Source organism: Pistacia vera, unplaced genomic scaffold (assembly GCF_008641045.1).
Source record: "Pistacia vera cultivar Batoury unplaced genomic scaffold, PisVer_v2 Contig306, whole genome shotgun sequence".
Classification (NCBI taxonomy): domain Eukaryota; kingdom Viridiplantae; phylum Streptophyta; class Magnoliopsida; order Sapindales; family Anacardiaceae; genus Pistacia; species Pistacia vera.
Genome location: NW_022196120.1, coordinates 411,010 through 433,101, shown reverse-complemented (window position 1 = coordinate 433,101; position 22,092 = coordinate 411,010). Strand labels below are relative to the sequence as shown.

At 35.8% G+C, this 22,092-nt stretch overlaps 4 protein-coding genes and 1 pseudogene across 4 annotated transcripts in view; 1 reads left to right on the top strand and 4 right to left on the bottom strand.

Annotated features, from left to right (window-relative positions):
- The window catches only part of LOC116135981, a 29,427-nt gene extending 23,968 nt beyond the window's left edge, over positions 1-5,459 (top strand). Inside the window, exon 2 of the mRNA XM_031421689.1 lies at positions 4,808-5,459. Within this exon, the coding sequence (XP_031277549.1) occupies positions 4,838-5,359 (522 nt within the window). The 5' untranslated portion in view covers positions 4,808-4,837 and the 3' untranslated portion in view covers positions 5,360-5,459. The remainder of the gene's footprint in view (positions 1-4,807) is intronic.
- A 1,852-nt stretch (positions 5,460-7,311) lies between these two features.
- Positions 7,312-8,797, bottom strand: LOC116136007 (cyclin-U4-1-like). Its single transcript, XM_031421716.1, has 2 exons — positions 8,415-8,797; positions 7,312-7,835 (listed from the first exon to the last, which is right to left on the bottom strand). The coding sequence occupies exons 1-2, from the start codon at positions 8,747-8,749 to the stop codon at positions 7,556-7,558; spliced, it is 615 nt and encodes a 204-aa protein (XP_031277576.1). The 5' UTR covers positions 8,750-8,797; the 3' UTR covers positions 7,312-7,555.
- Positions 8,798-11,431: 2,634 nt separating this feature from the next.
- Positions 11,432-14,039, bottom strand: LOC116136027 (pentatricopeptide repeat-containing protein At1g02150-like). The gene is made up of 2 exons (XM_031421754.1): positions 13,605-14,039; positions 11,432-12,965 (listed from the first exon to the last, which is right to left on the bottom strand). Exons 1-2 carry the CDS (start codon positions 13,971-13,973, stop codon positions 11,718-11,720), a joined length of 1,617 nt encoding a protein of 538 aa, XP_031277614.1. The 5' UTR covers positions 13,974-14,039; the 3' UTR covers positions 11,432-11,717.
- Positions 14,040-15,089: 1,050 nt separating this feature from the next.
- On the bottom strand, positions 15,090-19,804 carry LOC116135948 (dol-P-Man:Man(7)GlcNAc(2)-PP-Dol alpha-1,6-mannosyltransferase-like). Its single transcript, XM_031421657.1, has 7 exons — positions 19,749-19,804; positions 19,573-19,659; positions 16,991-17,059; positions 16,832-16,914; positions 16,454-16,553; positions 15,563-15,628; positions 15,090-15,355 (listed from the first exon to the last, which is right to left on the bottom strand). The coding sequence occupies exons 1-7, from the start codon at positions 19,802-19,804 to the stop codon at positions 15,223-15,225; spliced, it is 594 nt and encodes a 197-aa protein (XP_031277517.1). The 3' UTR covers positions 15,090-15,222.
- A 229-nt stretch (positions 19,805-20,033) lies between these two features.
- On the bottom strand, positions 20,034-21,237 carry LOC116135970 (annotated as a pseudogene).
- Positions 21,238-22,092: the final 855 nt, after the last annotated feature.

Sequence of the window (22,092 nt, the reverse complement as noted above, 5' to 3'; positions counted from 1 at the left end):
TGAAATCAAAACTAATTCAAGGATGTCAGCCAAAAATAATTTTTTTTTTCCATAAAAATCAAGGTTTGAGTTCATTTTGGTAATGGATACCACAAAAAGTTATGACAAAAGAGCAAGAATATAGCAACAAAGTTCTCATATTAAGCAAGGAAAGAAAGGGCGAAACTCGAGGAAGAACAAAACCTCAACATAATTTGGTTTTGCTTCCAATATGATATCAAAGCAACTTTTATCCTCATAACAAACCAAGTGATTATCAATCACATACAAAATGAGATGCTATCTGATGGGCTTCACATGGCAGGTAAGCAACTGGTTCAAGGTATCAGCAACTTGAACTACAGGTTGTCTGCTCATTACCTGCATTAAAACCATATTGAAGTTGAGAGATGCAGCTATAACAATTTGACACAATGATTTTGGCAAGATCAACTCACAATACGGAATCGATAAAAAATCAAGAGCATCCTGGCCACCTTTTACGCATGACATCGTTGTTTCATGTTTCCATGGACATATACTTTGGGCTCTTTAATCTGCAGATATAATCGCAAAGAGAATTTTCAGATCTGATAATTTAGGCCACTACCTTGTGAGACACTGTTCTTTACCACCAGTAACAGGGTGGAAAACTCATTTGGGGACGAACCTTGAGAAACCATCCACAGTAAAAAACACTTGTATCCATCAACAGAAGAATGCTCACTGTTACATAGATAGAAAGAAAATACACGTGCATTAGCAAAAAGTACTAATCTTTTAGTTAATCCAGTGCGATTCATGTCATTGGCTATTTTATAGATATTGCAAGATAGGGGCAAAAAATGCAAAATCCGAACCCACTTCATGACATATTTGGCCCAAGGACACGTTAAAAGATAGCATAAAGACAATGGAATACTCACTTCAATAGATAGGTGAAATTCTCTTATGAAATTCTTCAAAGGGAGCCTTCTTCTTTGGAATATCTGGCATTATAAGACACAGTTATGAACTGATAGATAAACCTTGGAAACAGCAGACATGATTACTATGCACAACATGAAAGAAATGCTTCATCGGAGTTATGCAAAAAAAAAAATTAATTACTGAAAGCGTGATGTCAAGCCCATTTCAACAAAACAAATCTGAGCATACTGTACGGACCACTTGTCGTCATTATTGACCAAAACAAAAAGGAGGACAAAAAAACAAGATATTCTCAATTTTTTCCTGGTTCATAAACTTGGTCAGTAACAATTTGTTACAGCAAATCATTCTAAGTTTCCATGCCCTGTGTTGTACTAACAATCTTGTTAGAGCACAGCTCACTTTAAATTATCTATTTCCCAACATTTCAGGCAAGTGATGCCACGATTGGATAGTCAAGCAATTAAAATAACCATGTAATAATTCTCACGAACTGGGGAACTCATTCTAAGTACCATGCCCTTGTGTTGGTACTAACATTCTGTTTGCAGCACAGCTTACTTTAAATTATCTGTGTTCCCAATATTTGGGCAAGTGGCATCACAATTGTTATAATGTCTAAAGCATTTAAAAAAACATGTAATAAATTCTCACCGAACTGGGGAACTCATCTAAGTACCATGCTTGTGGTGGTACTAACCTTCTTGTTGCAGCACAGCTTAATTTAAATTATCTGTGTTCCCAAATTTCATGCAAGTGGCATCACAATGGTAAGTCTAAAGCATTTAAAAAAACCATGTGGTGAAAATTCTCACTGAACTGGGGAAACATTCCCGTACTTGGATAGTAGAACCATGGAAGCAGTTTAAGCAAAGACTGTTGACCCCACATGAAATGTGCAAACTATTCACGAGATTTTTTATCATTTACGTTACACATATGGAGGTGAAAATGTTGTAAAGCCAGTTGTAAAATAACTGTTTACTACATAAGCAATAACTGAGCTACCTCCATGAGACATCCTTCACAAAAGCGGGATATCCGTTCATGGCTGAGTAGTATCAATGTGAACCCATGTTCTTCAGAACTGTCAGCAAGTGACCTACCAAAAAGATCAAGCCCAATATTTGCCACAATACAGATTTAGGTCAGAAGAACATTCTATGAAATGCCAAATTCAAAAGAGGGAAAAAAAAAATATATAATTGACTGTGATTTCAAAATAAGGTAGAGTACAGTTTTTAGCATTGTGAAGACATTTGTCAAAACAATTTTTAGCAAGAAACACCCTTGTGAAAACATCCCTCAACATTTCTTCTGCTTGTTTACTGTTAAGAGAGAGAGAGAGGAGAGAGAGAGAACTCACCAATCTGATGCAAATACTTTAAAGAATAGCCACTGGGTAATTCTCATAGGATGCCATGGAAAATATGACAGTGCACCCTAGACTACAGAATATAAAGATAATTACCTAAAAGGAAGTAACTCATTACCCACCATAAAGTAATGACAGTCATCAAACCTGATTATAAGAAGTCCAGCAAAATGATACTGAGCACTTTCCAGAAGGATTTCTTCCTATTGATGTAGCTGTAACAAACAGGTGCAAATATGAATCCTATAGCAATGGGGACGAATTAAAAAAGTTTCAAAAATTAAACAGCAACCAAACGTTTTTAGTAAACTAAAGAAAATTACTGTTTACAAGCACAGCCAAACATGGTCAATTCATACATCCCCACGTAGAAGTCAACAATGTGCAACATACACAGATGTAGGTCTATGAATGAGATGACTTGCAATTGAGAAAAAACATGACAGCCAATGATGTGATTAAGGACATCTCTAAAAACAGAGCACAGCAAAAAGGCATTGTGCACGTTTTCTTCCAAAAGGTGAATGAGATGACTTGCAGTTGAGGCATGTCAGTAAGACGAACATAAATAATCTGAGCAAAAGTGCAGCTTACAACAAAACAACAACAAGAACATACTCCTGTTAGCTGCAACTGCTGCTGATAAGTTGAAAATTGTAGTGAACTAATAATAAATCGAAGCTCCTGCATTAATTTTAAAAAAATATTATTATAAAGTTGCTCTGATAATGTAAAAACAAAGTGAGCCACCAGAGTTCCAAATACCTTGTGAGGAGCTTAGAGTAAAGTAGTACAAAGAGGAAACAGGGAAAATAAAGGGTAGAACTCTCCTGTCAAGTAAGAACCAAGCTGAAAAGGAAACATTCTAAGTTAGGAACCATTATGATTTATGAAGGAAAAAAAACAAGATGCCAAAAAAATTATAGGTTTGATACTACTATACAAAGAGGATATGCAACAAGCAAAGAGCGTGGAGGGCTGAAGTGAAGTACCAGTGAAAGGAATGTGTCTAATGAAACACAGTGAAGGAAGAGCAGAAAAATTGCCTAATTATTACCTAAACATGAACACGCAAGGCTAATCAAGAACCTAACAAAGGCAAGCTCTAGAAGATGTATGTGACCCTTACCATCACAAATGAAACCTACAAAATGAAGATGACAGCTGATTACCCAAATCTGTGGTGAATGCCATGTAGAGGCTCCTTAAATGCAGTCACCACATTTAGTATGAAATCTGACAGCACCACACACAAATTTATGGAGGGAACAACAAAATTTAATAGAAATTACCATCAACCATATTGTAAATGTAGATTTACAAATGAGGTGAATTGATAAAGACGAAAGAGAAACTTTGAGGAAAACCAAGAATATCACTGAAATGCTTTTCTCAAATTCCACAGCAAAGTAAAAGTGCTATGAAAAAGTCTTCAACAAGGATACACCCCCACTCAGAACTCCGATTTAAAACAGAATTGAACACAAAAACTTCAAACTCAGGCACTAACACTTCTTCCACATAATCGAATCAACCAATATGGTGAGGCCGTGCGCAAGAAAAAATCATTCATAATCTATCACAGAACAATTCTGATGAACAATATTACATAAGAACAATTTACAACACTATGGACAGTAGGGCAGTTCCGATACAGCATTTCAGTGCTTTCCACAATGAAATTGATTTGGTTGTATTTACAAAATGAGATTCTTATAACAAGGACAAATGTTAATCAGACTTTTGCATTAGAATACTGAGATACAGTAGCAAACGCATAAAGGAGGGGCAATGTAGGAAAAACATATCTACTATAAAGAATAGTACTACAAAAAAATTACTCGAGTTAAATATAAAAGAAAAAATAACATAACTTATGTGTCACACAGTGTCTTTAAGAATATAAAAACATTATATATACATGGGGTTTGAAGGAGTCCAACATTATATAAGTTGCATCCTAACGAGAAGCGTTCAAGGCTTATAACTTTCCCATATTGTCACTTTATAGTTCTAGGCATCATGGTTTTAAAATTAAAATAGGAATTCTTATATCCAGTTAGCACATAGATATATTTGTAGCATGTTAATTCTTTACTGTCTTCCAAACGTTAATTGTCAGATTGCAGACAGCCTGTACTCTCTTCGATATGCAACATATAATGAGAAAAATATCAATAAGCATATTCCAGAAAAGAACAGCAATACAACAAAAGCTCTATGCCAAGAGCACCCAGAAGTTACACCAATCACATCTAAAGACAATTGTGGTGAAAATCTGATCAGAAAACAAAACAAAGGAAAATCAAAATAATCAAAAATCCATGATATCTGATACTTAAAGCAAAATAACAGACATACCAGACAATTTGCCGCATAAAAATGCCCTTTGAGCCAAAGCCCATATGCAAGATTGACTACACAAAATTAAGAAAAATAATTAGCAGCCAGTTATGGTAATATATTTAAGTCAATCTTTTTTAATGACTAAAAATCCTTTGTCCTTCACTTGCATGTGGCAATAACTTTCATTGCTCAAGAAATTGTATACCAATGTCGTCTTACCCTTCTTTGAGTACTGGAAGGAGCTGGTTTAAATATTTCCGGTATGAAGAAGGCAGGGACTCGCCAAGTGATGCCCGGAATGTGATCCTGATCGTTGTCACTCTAATTGCTGCAGTGACTTTTCAAGCAGGAGTCAACCCTCCTGGTGGTGTTTGGCAAGATGATAATAATGGACATGTTGCCGGCAGGGCTATTTATGCTGCTCAAAATGAAGCCTACTATGTTTTCTTGATTTCTAACACCGTGGCTCTTTCTACATCCATACTTGTTATTGTTTCGCTCACATATAGGTTTCCTTTTCATTTCGAGATATGGGTTGCCACTGGTGCAATGATAGTAACTTATGGATCTGCTCTTTTTGCTGTTACGCCTAATGAATCTGTCAGATTTCGATACATCTTGCTTGCGGCTGCTGTGCCTTTCGTAGTTCGGTGTTTGATCCAGATGTATAACAAGTATACAAGTAACAAGATATCCAATAGTATTCCGGATGAGCTTCAATGTCCTTAGCCAATTATGTTTATATTCAGGATGAAGATTAATATCCTGAGCCAATTTGTTTATGTAATCTGACATGAAAGTCTGTGTATCAGATAATTAAAGTATTATATGTTGTGATTGCCAAATTAAGTTGTTCCTTCTAATTGTTGATGAACATTTAACATTAGTCCAATTTTGAATACAGAAGATTTCTTTTGTCCAGATATGAAGAGGGATTATTGATTAGGTATACACGTTTTGGCACAATTTGGGGGTGTTTGTCTAAGCTTATAAGCTGGTCAAACTTGCTTATAAGCTCTAAAATTAAACTGACTTGTTTGTTTATAATTTTTTTGAGCTTATAAGCTAAAAAAAATAAGTTGGGGGAGAGGTACTTTTTTTTTTTTGGCTTATAAGCACTTTGCTTATAAATTAGTTTGACCAAGTATATTACCACATTATCCTTGTTTAATTTTAAAATTTCATAGTATGCCCTTGTTTAATGTAATACCTTTTTTAGGAATTTTATAATAAAATATACTTATAAGCCACATTTTACCAAACACGTCAATTACTTATCAATCACTTATAAGTACTTTAACCAAACACGTAATTGCTTAGAATTTCAAATGCTTATAAGTTAATTTTAGCTTATAAGCAATTGTTGCTTATAAGCTAATTTTCATAAGCTCAGACAAATACTCCCAAAAAGAATTTCCTAATACGCAATGGAATTGTAATCAACTTATTTAGCAGTCAAACAAAAGAAAGTCCGACACAGGTTAGGAAGGCAGCTCGAACTAGTGGATAAACGGAACCCTTAGCCCAGACTAAACTAGGGGCATATTGACCCAAATGAATTCGGGCTTTCTTGATTGGAGAGTAACCCTTGTGCCCAAACAGCAAAAAGAGGTTCATCCTCGGCCTAAATTTGAGGTTCCTTAATGTCATGCTCCAACGTATTATTGTTGTGCAACTGTACAGCACTTAAATACTTGATATACAGCAGTTAAATAAGACTTGAAACGGCAGAATGTGAGTGTGTATAGCCATCAAAAATCGAAATGTTTGACAGAATACAATTTAGGCAGCAACAGAACTTTCAACTTATGAGCCCTTCCCTCACCAAAAATTGAGCATTCCAACAATCGTAGAAATTCTTTCAGTAGTTACCTCAATTTTACAATTATTCTGACTGTAACTCTTGACTTTTTGCCTCCTCTTCTTGCTTGCAGCTGCCGACTGTTACTACGTAATAACATCAATAATGTCTTAACCCTTTTTCATTGTTAGATTGTCAGTTACATTTAAAGATAGCACATTCATTTCTCAAGTAACCTGCTCGGATATCAGTTGTTGTCGTTCGGCGCCGCTAGATGTTAAATTTTTGTTGACCCGTGACACTAACCCAGTTTATGTCGACCAGTTGCAGTTGCCTAAGTTAAGCACATTAACTTTTGGTATTCTGACAAAAGAGGAGAAATTTTGTTTCTTTTTATTCTCAATTTGGTATATATGAATATGGTCATACTAGTGACTTCATAAATAAAAGCAAAACCAAAATTAAATAAAATGGCATAACCAGAAGTGTTTTGTGTGTTCTAAATGCTGCAAGTGCCTGGATGATAGGATTAAATGGTCAATAAGGCAATTATAAGACTGTTGGAACTGGAACTCCTAGCCATTTTTTTCCATATCACAAGTTGGGGTAAGTGGTAGCATGCCATCTTTCCCTTTCTGTCTTTCGAAAGTCTAAACTTCCTATCTGTAATTGCACATGTTCCATGTCCCCTTTTGAAGAATCTGTACAACTGTCAAAAGGAACAAATTGTTAAATATTCACAACAAAATACTAATCCCTGTACATTGTTCTTTTGTCACCACTCATTTTCTTTCCCTATTTTCCACCTCTGATTTCTCAAACTTTTAGTGGCTCTTCAAAAAGTTCAGAGAATCCTAACATGGATAAGAACAAGTATCACTTAAGGCCAGAAAAAAAAGAGTATCAAGCAATAAAATTAAGGGACTAATTACATAATAGACTTCCATTGCCAGACTGTAAAGAAGAATCTTCCATCTGTACATACCAAATCATTTGAAATCCAAAACCCAGAAAAAGTAAACAAATACAAGACATAGAGACAAGTTTATAAATGAGGAAGAGTAAACAGAGTCTCTATATCTCTACATGCATCTAACTACAATTTTAACAGTTTACAATAAAGCTTAAACAGCTAGTTGCTGCTGTTGGTGTGAGGTTTCATCTTCATTGAAACACAAGTGGACTTTTAGAAATCTTCCAATGTTTAAAGATGATTCTGCTATATTTAGAGATGGTTGAGGTTGTAGCATCATCTCTCTCTGAAGATATGAACAGTAAGTGTGAAAAGTGTTGGGTGTCACATTTAAGCGGAAGCCCAATCCAAAGAGAAAATCTACTTCAAGAAAGTTCATCTCTGTTGTGCTGATTCCTCCAACTTTTGCATAGTAAGCATTGTTGTAATTCCTGAAAGTTATTTAAGCAAAAATTTTAAAAAAGAGAATCTTTTTAAGTATACTGTAAAGGGTCAAGAGTGCTAAATTACTGTAGTATATTCTCCATAACCTAAATGACTAAAAGACCCCCTGACAAGAACCTGAATTTAATAGTTTGTTTTAAAACTACATGTAGTGACAAAAGGAGTTATTGATTTTAAACTATTAACACATTGGCCCAAAAATCTTTCCTCATCATCTGCATTTTAGCTTGTTTTCTGGAAGACAACGTGGGTTTCACATGACTAGAATTATCTGGATTTAACAAGTAGATCGTTTTCTAGGAAAATTCAGTAATTTTACACCAGAGGATCTGGAATTTTCATCTCTTGAGAGAAAATCCCAGAAAAGAATTCGAGAATCCAAAATTTGCATCTTAAAGTAATCTACCAAGTCAAAACAATTTAAAAGAAACTTCAATGTTCATGCTCCACCCAATCTTTAAAGCTAAACCGAGTACATAATTTCAAGAAAACCAAGAACCCAGAAATCAAATCTAAAGATTTAAATTGACACCGCCATGCCAAAGTGAGTAACTTGAAAAACTTACATATCATCCATGAACTTTGCGGCAACCATGACACTTGTGATAAGCAAACGATGAACGTTGAAAGAATTGATAGGCAACGAGGGTTGCCTTTGGGCGAACCGATCAAGATAAACATAAGCAACAATGAAGCAAGACGGGCTACAATTCGCGTACTTGAAAATTCTCTCTAAGTAGTTTTGAATTGAGATAGAAGGGCGAGCTAAGCCATGAAAAACAGAAATTTTCTGGGGCTGAAGTCGACAGTTAATATCATTGGATTCAGCCACTCTTTGAAGCAGAGAAGAGAGAAAAGTGATAAGATTTGTCATCACATTCGGGTTCTCTAACTCTGCCATTGATGACCAAATAACTTTTTTAGCTTAAATGCCTCCGTTGAGATACATAAGGTTTTATGCTTATATAAAAAAAAAAATCCAACAGGTAAGGTGGTCGTTCATGGGTGGGACTGATTACTTAAATTTAAAAAAATAACCTCAAAAATTTGAATTATGACTTGGATGTCCCCAGTTGGTGGGGTTTGAGTTGGGTTATGATTATTAATTTCAAAGTTAAACCTGTGAAAGAGGGAACAAAAGGTGGGGTTTATGGTGGATTAACATGTGTCTTTTTCTTGTAAAGAAAAGAGATATACAATGAAAATAAAATGAGTAGAGTAAATTGAATTGGAATCCTAAACTTGTTAATTAAGAAAAATATCTCAGGAATTTGCGTGATTAATTGTGACAATGGTGATGGTATGCCATATTCATCATGTGATTACATGTGGGAAAATTTTAGATTTTAATTAGTGGGTTCCACCCTTTTTAAGATCTTGCATGTGTTGCGAATCCATATACAAATTGGTGACATAACATGGATTTGTAAGGTCGGTCCATAGCACAAAGTATATGCTGCTTTTTGTCCAAAAATATGCAAAATTTTAGATTTGCGGTTGGGGCTTGGGGTCGGGTTTAATATATAATATACGAAGCCGAAGCCGAAACCGACTAGATTTACATAATCTGTCTGCAAATCCTAAAACAGACACTAATCCAGTATTAAGGGTGGATTAAAAGACTTGTTAAAACTCATCATTTCAGTTCTAAAAGATCATAATAATTGGTCAATATTTCCAGCTCAAGTCGTGAAGGTTGAACTTAAAACCAACTCAATTGGAGGGATATATATACATTTACAGGCATTTATATGTGAAGCTGTGGTGAGCATTTCTTTAGAGAAACTCAAGTATATTATAGAAGAGAAGAGAAGAGAAGACGTGACTTTACAGCAAGATGTGAATTTATTTGGAAGCCCTTTTAACTTGCAATTATAACATGCTGCTGCCAGTGCCAACCACAAATACAGTTATCCTTTCAGCTTTGTCTTTAATTTGTGTAATTAACACTAACAGTGGCCAAGCTGGAAGCATGTTGAGTTATTCTTGGAGTGAAACAGGAGCAAAGCATGTCTTGTTTATAAGAGTAAAATGTGTAAAACTCAAAACAAAAGACAAAGCGTATCTATCGCTTTGCCCTTTGCATGTAACGTATCTGTATCCCATAACCATGTGCTATCCCACGTGATTTTCTCCCCTACTAATTGCGAAATACACCTCCCCACTTGCTCTTCTAGTGGGTCCTTCTCCTTCAATCATCCTCAAGACTGCCATCCTTTTTACAGAAAATGATAATCTTTTAATCCATGGTTTTATTAAGCCCAAAATTTTGGACATCTACGTTAAGGACATGCCACTTCACTATTAAAAATTCAAAATGTATTCTTAGCACGTGTAGCACATGTGATTTGGACATTTGGGGTTCTCTTGTTTTTTTGAAATGGCTTTATCACCGACGGCTTACTTTGTCGAGTATAGCTTATTAAAGATTGCTACATTGTTTCTGTAATTAATAAGGTTATTAAGATAAGGAGAGGGGAAATATGGAGTTTAATGTGCATCAAATCAATCACTGTTAAGTAAAAGAAAGCCTAATAGTAGAAGGTAAAGTTGGTAAAGGGTAACATTGACAAATTCGGAAGCTAAGCGATCAAACACACTGTAGTTGTGAGTTGTCTATCCTTTTCAATTTCAGTTGCACAATTATATATTATGTTTATGAGTAACACTACACTCACAAACATCACGGGTCAACTCACAATTTATCAGTTCACAATTCATCAGTTCGCATGGATCTTGTCTGTCCAATAATAAGTTTCGGACCAAACTAATTACAAACTCTCACATAAGGTTAGTGTGGGATTAGTGAGAGAGGTTTGTTAGGTTAGCACTCTTGTATGTTTATGCCCAACTTGTATCACATGTAAATCTCCTACAAGAAAGGCGCTGTTTTCGGAGAAACAGATAAGAAGTCCATTTATTTAGTCCAAGATTTTCCTCAGACGTTACAGACCCAATTACAGCCCAAAGCTCCCACAATCCGCTGGGCGAGCTACACAATTACACCCCTCTCTTTCCGCAAGAACAACTGAACAACCCATAAAATTCTGTGTCTCGAGAGTCAATTCAAATATTCAACATTTCATTGTTTCTCTGAGGATCACTTGGTTTTCAAACTATGGACTTCGATTCTGTTCTCAGAAGGGTCTTGAAAGAAGGTGATGAAATTGGATTGTACTGGAATCTGGACGGGCGGGAAGTTTTCTCATGATTGAGTATACTTCTTTTATATCGTCTCTTGTATATTTCTTTAATATCGTCTCTCGCACAGTAACAGTCCTTAATTTTCTTTCTGGTTACGCTTAACAACGTTAAACCTCGGGGAACTTCATGAATAAAATGCGTGCAAAGCTTGTCCACAGTCCACTAACCATCAGAAACTATTTCAGCCAAGGCAAAGCAATGTCAATGTCTAACTCAATCTGCAACCAAGAGGTCCTACAAAATGCCCTGAAGGACTCGATCTGAAACCAAGTAGTCCTATAAAATGTCCTGAAGGTGGACTTTAATCTCTAATGTTTTCATCTTATGCCTAAACATAAATCAATTGAAATCAACAGAAAGAAAACGTTACAGATGAAAATGCAGTAAACATTTAATAATACTCAACAAAACTGAACCAACTGTAAAGGCTAAGGCGAAATTTCTACTAAGCCAAATGCTACACAAGAAAGAATACAGTAAATATTAAAACAAAATTTAAACAGGTGAAATACAGATGACTGGAACCCTCTATTGAAGCAAAGCTTACTCCTAGTTGCTGTGAGTAAAACTCGTATCCAACTGTGGAAAGAATCTCCTTAAAGCAAAGTTATTAAAGGTTCAAAACTATTTTGTGATATTTAAAATAAAAGGAGAAAGCAGACAAATCACGGGCTACTCTGCAGTTGGCTGAGGAGTGTTTGATCCTCATCTTCACCACTGTCATTGTTATAGTCAGTGCTATCCTTCTCCGATAAAACATTGGTATTAACAGTTTCATCAGTTAAGCCAATCATTGAAATATAAGCTTTGTCTTTACGATACCCAGATTGCCTTAATAATCCCACCAAAACCTCTTTACTTGCCGTGTCGGATTCTTCATCACAGAGTTTAAAAAAGGCAAGCACATTTACAGGTTTTGGCCTCCAATTCTTTACTCCCTCAGCTGCAAAAGCTTCCTTGAAGCAAGACAAAGCCTCCATAATTCTCTTCTCTCCAATATGTCCTTCAGCAAGAATCTCCCATGTAGTTGAATTTGGCTTTCCTCCCACTTCAACAATGTGATTGAAGAAAGTCTCAGCTTTATCAAAATTTCCTTCTTTAACATAACATCCCAGGAGAAGATTTGCTATTCTAGGGTCATAAGATGACTTAACTGACAGCCATTCCTCATATACATTCTCTATACCTTCAATATCACCAATCCTAACCAAAGATGAGATCATAGCATGGTATCCCAAATTTGGAATACCAGGAAAAATCGATTTGTAAGCCTTCCACACCCGATATACCTCCTCTTTATTACCAACACCACCGTACAGACTTAAGAGATAATGATAAGGTATCCTATCCCGACCAGTTATTCTACTCTCAACCCTCCTTAAGCACTCTTCAGCCTTTTCAAACTGTCCCATCTTAATATACATTGTCGCCATTGTGCTGAATGTAGTCCAGTTCGGATTAATGGCTCTATCCATTTTCATCTGTTCATATACTTGTTCCATCTTTTCTCCAGATCCTTGGGATCCACAAGATGATAGCCAAATGTTGTACGAATATACATCTAGTCGTACGCCTTTCTCCATCATTTCTGAAACCACTAAGTCAATTTTATCGTACTCCTTGAGGTTCATATAAAGAGTCATCATCACATTGAACGGAAGAGAGTGCGTAGCATAACCCTTATCTCTCATTTTGTCAAATAATAATTCAGCATCTCCTCTCATTCTAGCCCGAACATAGGCATTCAGAAGAGCCCCATATACTCTCCTGTCCTTTAAAGTATGAGGAAGCTGTAGGAAAAAATCTTCGGCACTAGATATTCCATGAGCTTTGGCAATTAGGTCTAACTGAATCGCAGCATCACTAGCAGATAATCTGAACCTCTCTCCTCTATTGTTCATCCACTCATACACCTGCAGAAAATAAAGTCAGTTTAGCAACTCAAATCTCTGATACAAAAATGCCTACTGACCCCTAGCCAAGGAAACACCAAAGGACAAATTTTGATCAAAACAACCCTATTAAAGAAGCTCTCAGTATCCTATTGAGAGTCAGACAAATATTTTCTCTTCTCTTTCCTCAAAATCAAGCGACATTACCTGACTACCCGCTTCAGTCTATTTTACATTGAAATTTGAACTTCACTAGTTCTACTAATTCCATCCCTAAATTTCTCAGGGGCCAAATAGCTCACACAAAATTGCGGCAGAATTGATTCTTTCCTCCTGCACTAGCTGCCTTTCAAACAGGAAGAACTTAAACTAGGCTTTCCAATGAGACAGTTTAAACTTCATATGTATAAAAAGCCCCATACCAGTTAAGATTCATTATGAACTTGAAGAGAGGTTAGGGATTGCAACTTTAACTGAAATAACAAATGCCCATAAAACAAGACGCACCAAAAACACTGAACAAAGACCCCAAAAAAGCTTCGATTGTCTCAAAATCTTGCTTGCAGCATCAATTCCACTAAAAACCAATCCAATTCATCTGAAAATGACAAATAAATGCTAAACAAAGCACCAAAATAATTACTTTTAATTGGTTTATACCTCCAGAGCTTGCTTGTAGCGCCTGTACTTCCTCAACTCCTTAATAACTCTAGATAGCTCCCATTTTGTAACCTTCCTGCCACCATTCTCCCACTGATTCAACACAGAAGCACAACCCATTTCAGGATTCTCCATAAGAGATATTTTCTTGTAAATAGCATTCCATTTGATCATGGGTCTTCGCTCAAAGTCCACCGTTCCATAGTTGTGAATTTGAGATATAGAGCATCTTATGATGGGGAGTTTCTGGTGCGTTACAGTTTGGTAAAGGGCAAAAGTAGGAAGTTTACATGGAAGAAGTTGAGAATAAGAGAGGGTTGAAGAGAGAGAAATGTTGTGGTGATTATGAAGAGAAGGTTGAAGAAACATGTTTCTGAGATGCGAGTCTTTGCAGATTGTAGTTTGTTTAAAGTGTATATACTGCGAAACGAAGGTTTTTTTCTCGATTGAACAGATTGATCTTCCTTCAAGATAAGTAGTAAAATTACCTTTAACTACCTGAATTTATTTGGTTTGTTTGCGAGGATAATTACATATACCCCCAGTAGTTAGCAGAAACTACAATGAACCCCTCCTCTTATTTACCGCCTGAATTGTGTAGTATTTTTTGTCATTACCAAAAGAATTATTGGAACTTGGAAGAGGCAAAACGATATTTGAATAAAATTGTTGACCCATAAAAACTCAAGAAGCAGCTGAGTGTCGTTTACCCTTGTGTTCACACTGTCACGTTAAAATCTCAAAGTGCAATTAATATTATATTCCTCAATTAAGTTTTTTTATTTTCTTCGCTGGTCAAATTCTTATTGCCACTGCCGCATTTGTTGTGAACAAGAGCAAGAACGGTGGAAGTCTACCGAGATCCGGTCGGCAGGTTTAGTAAAAGTAATAGCTCCTTGCTGGTTCAAATAGTCGGAGCCAATACCAGGATTCTGAAAAAAGTAACAAAGAAAAAAGGAGCAGAAGTGCAGAAAATCCATCTTATGCAAACTGTAGCACACAAGATGGTGCATATTTTGTTTGAAATCAAACTAATTCAAGGATGTCAGCCAAAAATAATTTTTTCTTTTCCATAAAAAATCATAGGTTTGAGTTCATTTTGTTAATGGATACCAAAAAAGTTCCATGACAAAAGAGCAAGAATATAGCAACAAAGTTCTCATATTAAGCAAGGAAAGAAAGGGCGAAACTCGAGGAAGAACAAAACCTCAACAATAATTTTGGTTTTGCTTCCAATATGATATCAAATGCAACTTTCTATCCTCTATAACAAACCAAAAGTGATTATCAATCACATACAAAATGAGATGCTATCTGATGGGCTTCACATGGCAGGTAAGCAACTGGTTCAAGGTATCAGCAACTTGAACTTACAGGTTGTCATGCTCATTACCTGCATTAAAACCATATTGAAGTTGAGAGATGCAGCTATAATCCATATTTGACACAATGATTTTGGCAAGATCAACTCACACATACGGAATCGATAAAAAATCAAGAGCATCCTGGCCACCTTTTACGCATGACATCGTTGTTTTCCATGTTTCCATGGACATATACTTTGGGCTCTTTAATCTGCAGATATTAATCGCAAAGAGAATTTTCAGATCTGATAATCTTAGGCCACTACCTGTGTGAGACACTGTTCTTTACCTACCAGTAACCAGGGTGGAAAACTCATTTGGGGACGAACCCTTGAGAAACCATCCACAGTAAATAAACACTTGTATCCATCAACAGAAGAATGCTCACTGTTACATAGATAAGAAAGATAAATTACACGTGCATTAGCAAAAAGTACTAAATCTTTTATGTAATCCAGTGCGCATTCATGTCATTGGCTATTTTATAGATATTGCAAGATAGGGGCAAAAAATGCAAAATCCGAACCTCACTTCATGACATATTTGGCCCAAGGACACGTTAAAAAGATAGCATAAAGACAATGGAATACTCACTTCAATAGATAGGTGAAATTTCTCTTATGAAATTCTTCCAAAGGGATGCCTTCTTCTTTGGAATATCTGGCATTATAAGACACAGTTATGAACTGATAGATAAACCTTGGAAACAGCAGACATGATTACTATGCACAACATGAAAGAACAATGCTTCATCGGAGTTATGAAAAAAAAAAAAAAAAAAAATTAATTACTGAAAGTGCGATGTCAAGCCCATTTCAACAAAACAAATCTGAGCATACTGTACAGGAGCACTTTGTCAGTCATTATTGACCAAAACAAAAAGGAGGGACAATAAAACAAAGATATTCTCAATTTTTTCCTGGTTCGATAAACTTGGTCAGTAACAATCTTGTTACAGCACAACTCATTCTAAGTTTCCATGCCCTTGTGTTGTACTACCAATCTTGTTAGAGCACAGCTCACTTTAAAATATCTATATTCCCAATATTTCAGGCAAGTGATGCCACAATTGTTATAATGTCTAAGCAATTAAAATAACCATGTAATAAATTCTCACCGAACTGGGGAACTCATTCTAAGTACCATGCCCTTGTGTTGGTACTAACATTCTTGTTGCAGCACAGCTTACTTTAAATTATCTGTGTTCCCAATATTTCAGGCAAGTGGCATCACAACTGTTATAATGTCTAAGCATTTAAAAAAACCATGTGGTGAAAATTCTCACTGAACTGGGGAAACATTCCCGTACTTGGATAGTATGAACCATGGAAGCAGTTTAAGCAAAGACTGTGGACCCCACATGAAATGTCGCAAACTATTCACAGATTTTTTATCATTTACGTTTACACACTATGGAGTGAAAATGTTGTAAAGCCAGTTGTAAAGTTAACATTGTTTACATACATAAGCAATAACCGAGCATACCTCCATGAGACATCATTTTCACAAAAGCGGGATATCCCGTTCATGGCTGAGTAAGTATCAATGTGAACCCAATGTTCTTCAGAACTGTCAGCAAGATGACCTACCAAAAAGATCAATGCCCAATATTTGCCACAATAACAGATTTTAGGTCAGAAGAAACATTCTATGAAATGCCAAATTCAAAGAGAGGGAAAAAATATATATATATAATTGACTGTGATTTCAAAAATAAGGTAGCTACAGTTTTTTAGCATTGCTGAAGACATTTCTGTCTAAAACAATTTTTAGCAAGAAACACCCTTGTTGAAAACATCCCTCAACATTTCTTCTGCTTGTTTACTGTTAAGAGAGAGAGAGAGAGAGAGAGAGAGAACTCACCAATCTGATGCAAATACTTTAAAGAATAGCCACTGGGATAATTCTCATAGGATGCCATGAAAAATATGACAGTGCACCCTAGACTACAGAATATAAAGATAATTACCTAAAAGGAAGTAACTCATTACCCACCATAAAGTAAATGACTAGTCATCAAACCTGATTATAAGAAGTCCGAGCAAAATGATACTGAGCACTTTCCAGAAGGATTTCTTCCTATTGATGTAGCTGTAACAATGTAACAAACAGTGCAACAAATATGAATCCTATTAGCAATTGGGAAGCATTAAAAAAGTTTCAAAAATTAAACAGCAACCAAACCGTTTATTAGTAAACTAAAGAAAAATTACTGTTTACAAGTACAGCCAAACAGTGTCAAATTCATACATCCCCACGTAGAAGTCCAACAATGTGCAACATACACAAAGAATGTAAGTGTCTCATGAATGAGATGACTTGCAATTGAGAAAAAACATGACAGCCAATGATGTGATTAAGGACATCTCTAAAAACAGAGCACAGCAAAAAAGGCATTGTGCAGTTTTCTTCCAAAAGGTGAATGAGATGACTTGCAGTTGAGGCATGTCCCAGTAAGACTGAACATAAATAATCTGAGCAAATTAGTGCAGCTTACAACAAACAACAAACAAGAACATACATCCTGTTAGCTGCAACTGCTGCTGATAAGTTGAAAAATCAGAATATATATGATGTTAATATTTCAAATTCAATAATTTAAAAGCATCTTGTTCCTTCGTGGTTGCTCGCTCCTAACACAGCCAAAGGGACTCGCCGGACTTGGTAACACGCACCAAACTTCTTTATTATAACAAGGACATATCACTTTTTCTTTTCCCTTCTCAAACATATGTGTATATAACAACTGACTTCATATATAATTTATTACGTTAAAAAATGTTAAGATAGTGGACTCAGTCAGAATTAAGTTTCTATTTGAACATCTTGGAAGGCAATATCCTTAAACTTTCATTGCTCAAGAAATTGTATACCAAGTCGTCTTACCCTTCTTTGAGTACTGGGGAGCTGGTTTAAATATTTCCGGTATGAAGAAGGCAGGGACTCGCCAAGTGATGCCCGGAATGTGATCCTGATCGTTGTCACTTAATTGCTGCAGTGACTTTTCAAGCAGGAGTCAACCCTCCTGGTGGTGTTTGGCAAGATGATAATAATGGACATGTTGCCGAGGGCTATTATGCTGCTCAAAATGAAGCCTACTATGTTTTCTTGATTTCTAACACCGTGGCTCTTTCTACATCCATACTTGTTATTGTTTCGCTACATATAGGTTTCCTTTTCATTTCGAGATATGGGTTGCCACTGGTGCAATGATAGTAACTTATGGATCTGCTCTTTTTGCTGTTACGCCTAATGAATCTGTCAGATTTCGATACATCTTGCTTGCGGCTGCTGTGCCTTTCGTAGTTCGGTGTTTGATCCAGATGTATAACAAGTATACAAGTAACAAGACATACACTGGTATTCAGGATGAGCTTCAATGTCCTTAGCCAATTATGTTATATTCAGGATGAAATCAATATCCTGAGCCAATTTGTTTATGTAATCTGACATGAAAGTCTGTGTATCAGATAATTAAAGTATTATATGTAGTGATTGCTGAATTAAGTTGTCTTCTAATGTTGATGAACATTTAACATTAGTCCAATTTTGAATACAGAAGATTTCTTTTGTCCAGATATGAAGAGGGTTATTGATTAGGTATACACGTTTTGGCACAAAGAATTTCCTAATACGCAATGTACCTGTAATAAATTATTTAACAGTCAAACAAAAGAAAGTCCGACACGGTTAGGAAGGCAGCTCGAACTAAGGGATAAACGGAACCCTTAGCCAGACTAAACTGGGGTCATATGACCCAAATGAATTCGGGTTCTAGATTGGAGAGTAACCCTTGTGCCCAAACAGCAAAAGGAGTTCATCCTCGGCAAATTGAGGTTCCTTACTGTCCTGCTCCAACATTTGTTGTGCAACTGTACAGCACTTAAATACTTGATATACAGCAGTTAATAAGACTTGAAACGGCAGAATGTGTGTGTGTATAGCCATCCAATCGAAATGTTTGACAGAATACTATTAGGCAGCAACAGAACTTAACTTATGAGCTCTTCCTCACCAAAAATTGAGCATTCAACAATCGAAATTTTAGTAGTACCTCAATTTTACAATTATTCTGACTGTAACTGTGACTTTCTGCCTCCTCATCTTGCTTGACGCTGCCGACTGTTTACTGCGTAATAACATCAATAATGTTAACCCTTTTTCATTGTTAGATTGTCGGTTACATTTACAGATAGCACATTCATTTCTCAAGTAACCTGCCTGGATATCAGTGTTGTCGTTCGCGCCGCTAGATGTTAAAATTTTTTTGACCCGTGACACTAACCAGTTTATGTCGACCAGTTGCAGCTGCCTAAGTTAAGCACCAACTTTTGGTATTCTGACAAAAGAGGGAAATTTTGTTTGTTTTTATTCTCAATTTGGTATATATGAATATGGTCATATAGTGACTTCATAAAAATAAACTTTAATAAAGCAAAACAAAATTAAATAAATGCATAACCAGAAGTGTTTTGTGTGTTCTAAATGCTGCAAGTGCCTGGATGATAGGATTAAATGGTCAATATGGCAATTATAAGACTGTTGGAACTGGAACTCGTAGCCTTTTTTTTCCATATCACAAGTTGGGGTAAGTGGTAGCATGCCATCTTTCCCTTTCTGTCTTTCGAAAGTCTAAACTTCCTATCTGTAATTGCACATGTTCCATGTCCCCTTTTGAAGAATCTGTACAACTGTCAAAAGGAACAAATTATAAATATTCACAACAAATACTATCCCTGTACATTGTTCTTTTGTACCACTCATTCCTTTCCCTATTTGCCACTCTGATTTCTCAAACTTTTGTGGCTCTTCAAAAAGTTCAGAGAATCCTAACATGGATAAGAACAAGTATCACTTAAGGCCAGAAAAAAAAGAGTATCAAGCAATAAAATTAAGGGACTAATATACTAATAGACTTCGATTGCCAGACTGTAAAGAAGAATCTTCCATCTGTACATACCAAATCATTTGAAATCCAAAACCAGAAAAAGTAAACAAATACAAGACATAGAGACAAGTTTATAAATGAGGAAGTAAACAGAGTCTCTATATCTCTACTGCATCTAACTACAATTTTAACAGTTTACAATAAAGCTTAAACAGCTAGTTGCTGCTGTTGGTGTGAGGTTTCATCTTCATTGAAACACAAGTGGACTTTGAAATTTCCAATGTTTAAAGATGATTCTGCAATATTTAGAGATGGTTGAGGTTGTAGATCATCTCTCTCTGAAGATATGAACAGTAAGTGTGAAAAGTGTTGGGTGTCACATTAAGCGGAAGCCCAATCCAAAGAGAAAATCTACTTCAAGAAAGTTCATCTCTGTTGTGCTGATTCCTCCAACTTTTGCATAGTAAGCATTGTGTAATACCTGAAAGTTATTTAAGCAAATTTAAAAAAGAGAATCAATCTTTTTAAGTATAATGTAAAGGGTCAGAGTGCTAAATTACTGTAGTATATTCTCATAACTAATGACTAAAAGACCCCCTGACAAGAACCTGAATTTAATAGTTTGTTTAAAACTACATGTAGTGACAAAGGAGTATTATGTTTTAAACTATTAACAAATTGGCCCAAAATCCTTCTTCATATCTGCATTTTAGCTTGTTTTCTGGAAGACAACGTGGGTTTCACATGACTAGAATTATCTGGATTTAACAAGTAGATCGTTTTCTAGGAAAATTCAGTGATTTTACACCAGAGGATCTGGGTTTTCATCTCTTTAGAGAAAATCCCAGAAAAGAATTCGAGAATCCAAAATTTGCATCTTAAAGTAATCTACCAGTCAAAACAATTTAAAAGAAACTTCAATGTTCATGCGCCACCCAATCTTTAAAGCTAAACCAAGTACATAATTTCAAGAAAACCAAGAACCCAGAAATCAAATCTAAAGATTTAAATTGCACCGCCATGCCAAAGTGAGTAACTTGAAAAACTTACATATCATCCATGAACTTTGCGGCAACCATGACACTTGTGATAAGCAAACGATGAACGTTGAAAGAATTGATAGGCAACGAGGGTTGCCTTTGGCGAACCGATCAAGATAAACATAAGCAACAATGAAGCAAGAGGGCTACAATTCGCGTACTTGAAAATTCTCTCTAAGTAGTTTTGAATTGAGATAGAAGGGCGAGCTAAGCCATGAAAACAGAAATTTTCTGGGGCTGAAGTCGACAGTTAATATCATTGGATTCAGCCACTCTTTGAAGCAGAGAAAGAGAAAAGTGATAAGATTTGTCATCACATTCGGGTTCTCTAACTCTGCCATTGATGACAAATAACTTTTTTAGCTTAAATGCCTCCGTTGAGATACATAAGGTTTTAGCTTATATAAAAAAAAAATCCAAACAGGTAAGGTGGTCGTTCATGGGTGGGACTGATTACATAAATTTAAAAAAATAACCTCAAAAATTTGAATTATGACTTGGATGTCCCCAGTTGGTGGGGTTTGAGTTGGGTTATGATTATTAATTTCAAAGTTAAACCTGTGAAAGAGGGAACAAAAGGTGGGGTTATGGTGGATTAAGTGTGTCCTTTTCTTGTAAGAAAAGAGATATACAAGAAAATAAATGAGTAGAGTAAATTGATTGGAATCCTAAACTTGTTAATTAAGAAAATATCTCAGAATTTGCGTGATTAATTGTGACAATGGTGATGGTATGCCATATTCATCATGTGATTACATGTGGGAAAATTTTAGATTTTAATTAGTGGGTTCCACCTTTTTAAGATCTTGCATGTGTTGCGAATCCATATACAAATGGTGTGACATAACATGGATTTGTAAGGTCGGTCCATAGCACAAAGTATATGCTGCTTTTTGTCCAAAAATATGCAAAATTTTAGATTTGCGGTTGGGGCTTGGGGTCGGGTTAATATATAATATACGAAGCCGAAGCCGAAGCCGAAACGACTAGATTACAATAGTCTGCAAATCCTAAAACAGACCCTAATCCAATATTAAGGGTGGAAAAAGACTTGTTAAAACATCATTTCAGTTCTAAAAGATCATAATAATTGGTCAATTTCCAGCTCAAGTCGTGAAGGTTGAACTTAAAACAACTCAGTTTGAGGGATATATATAGCTGTGGTGAGCATTATTGATGACATTTCTTTAGGAAAC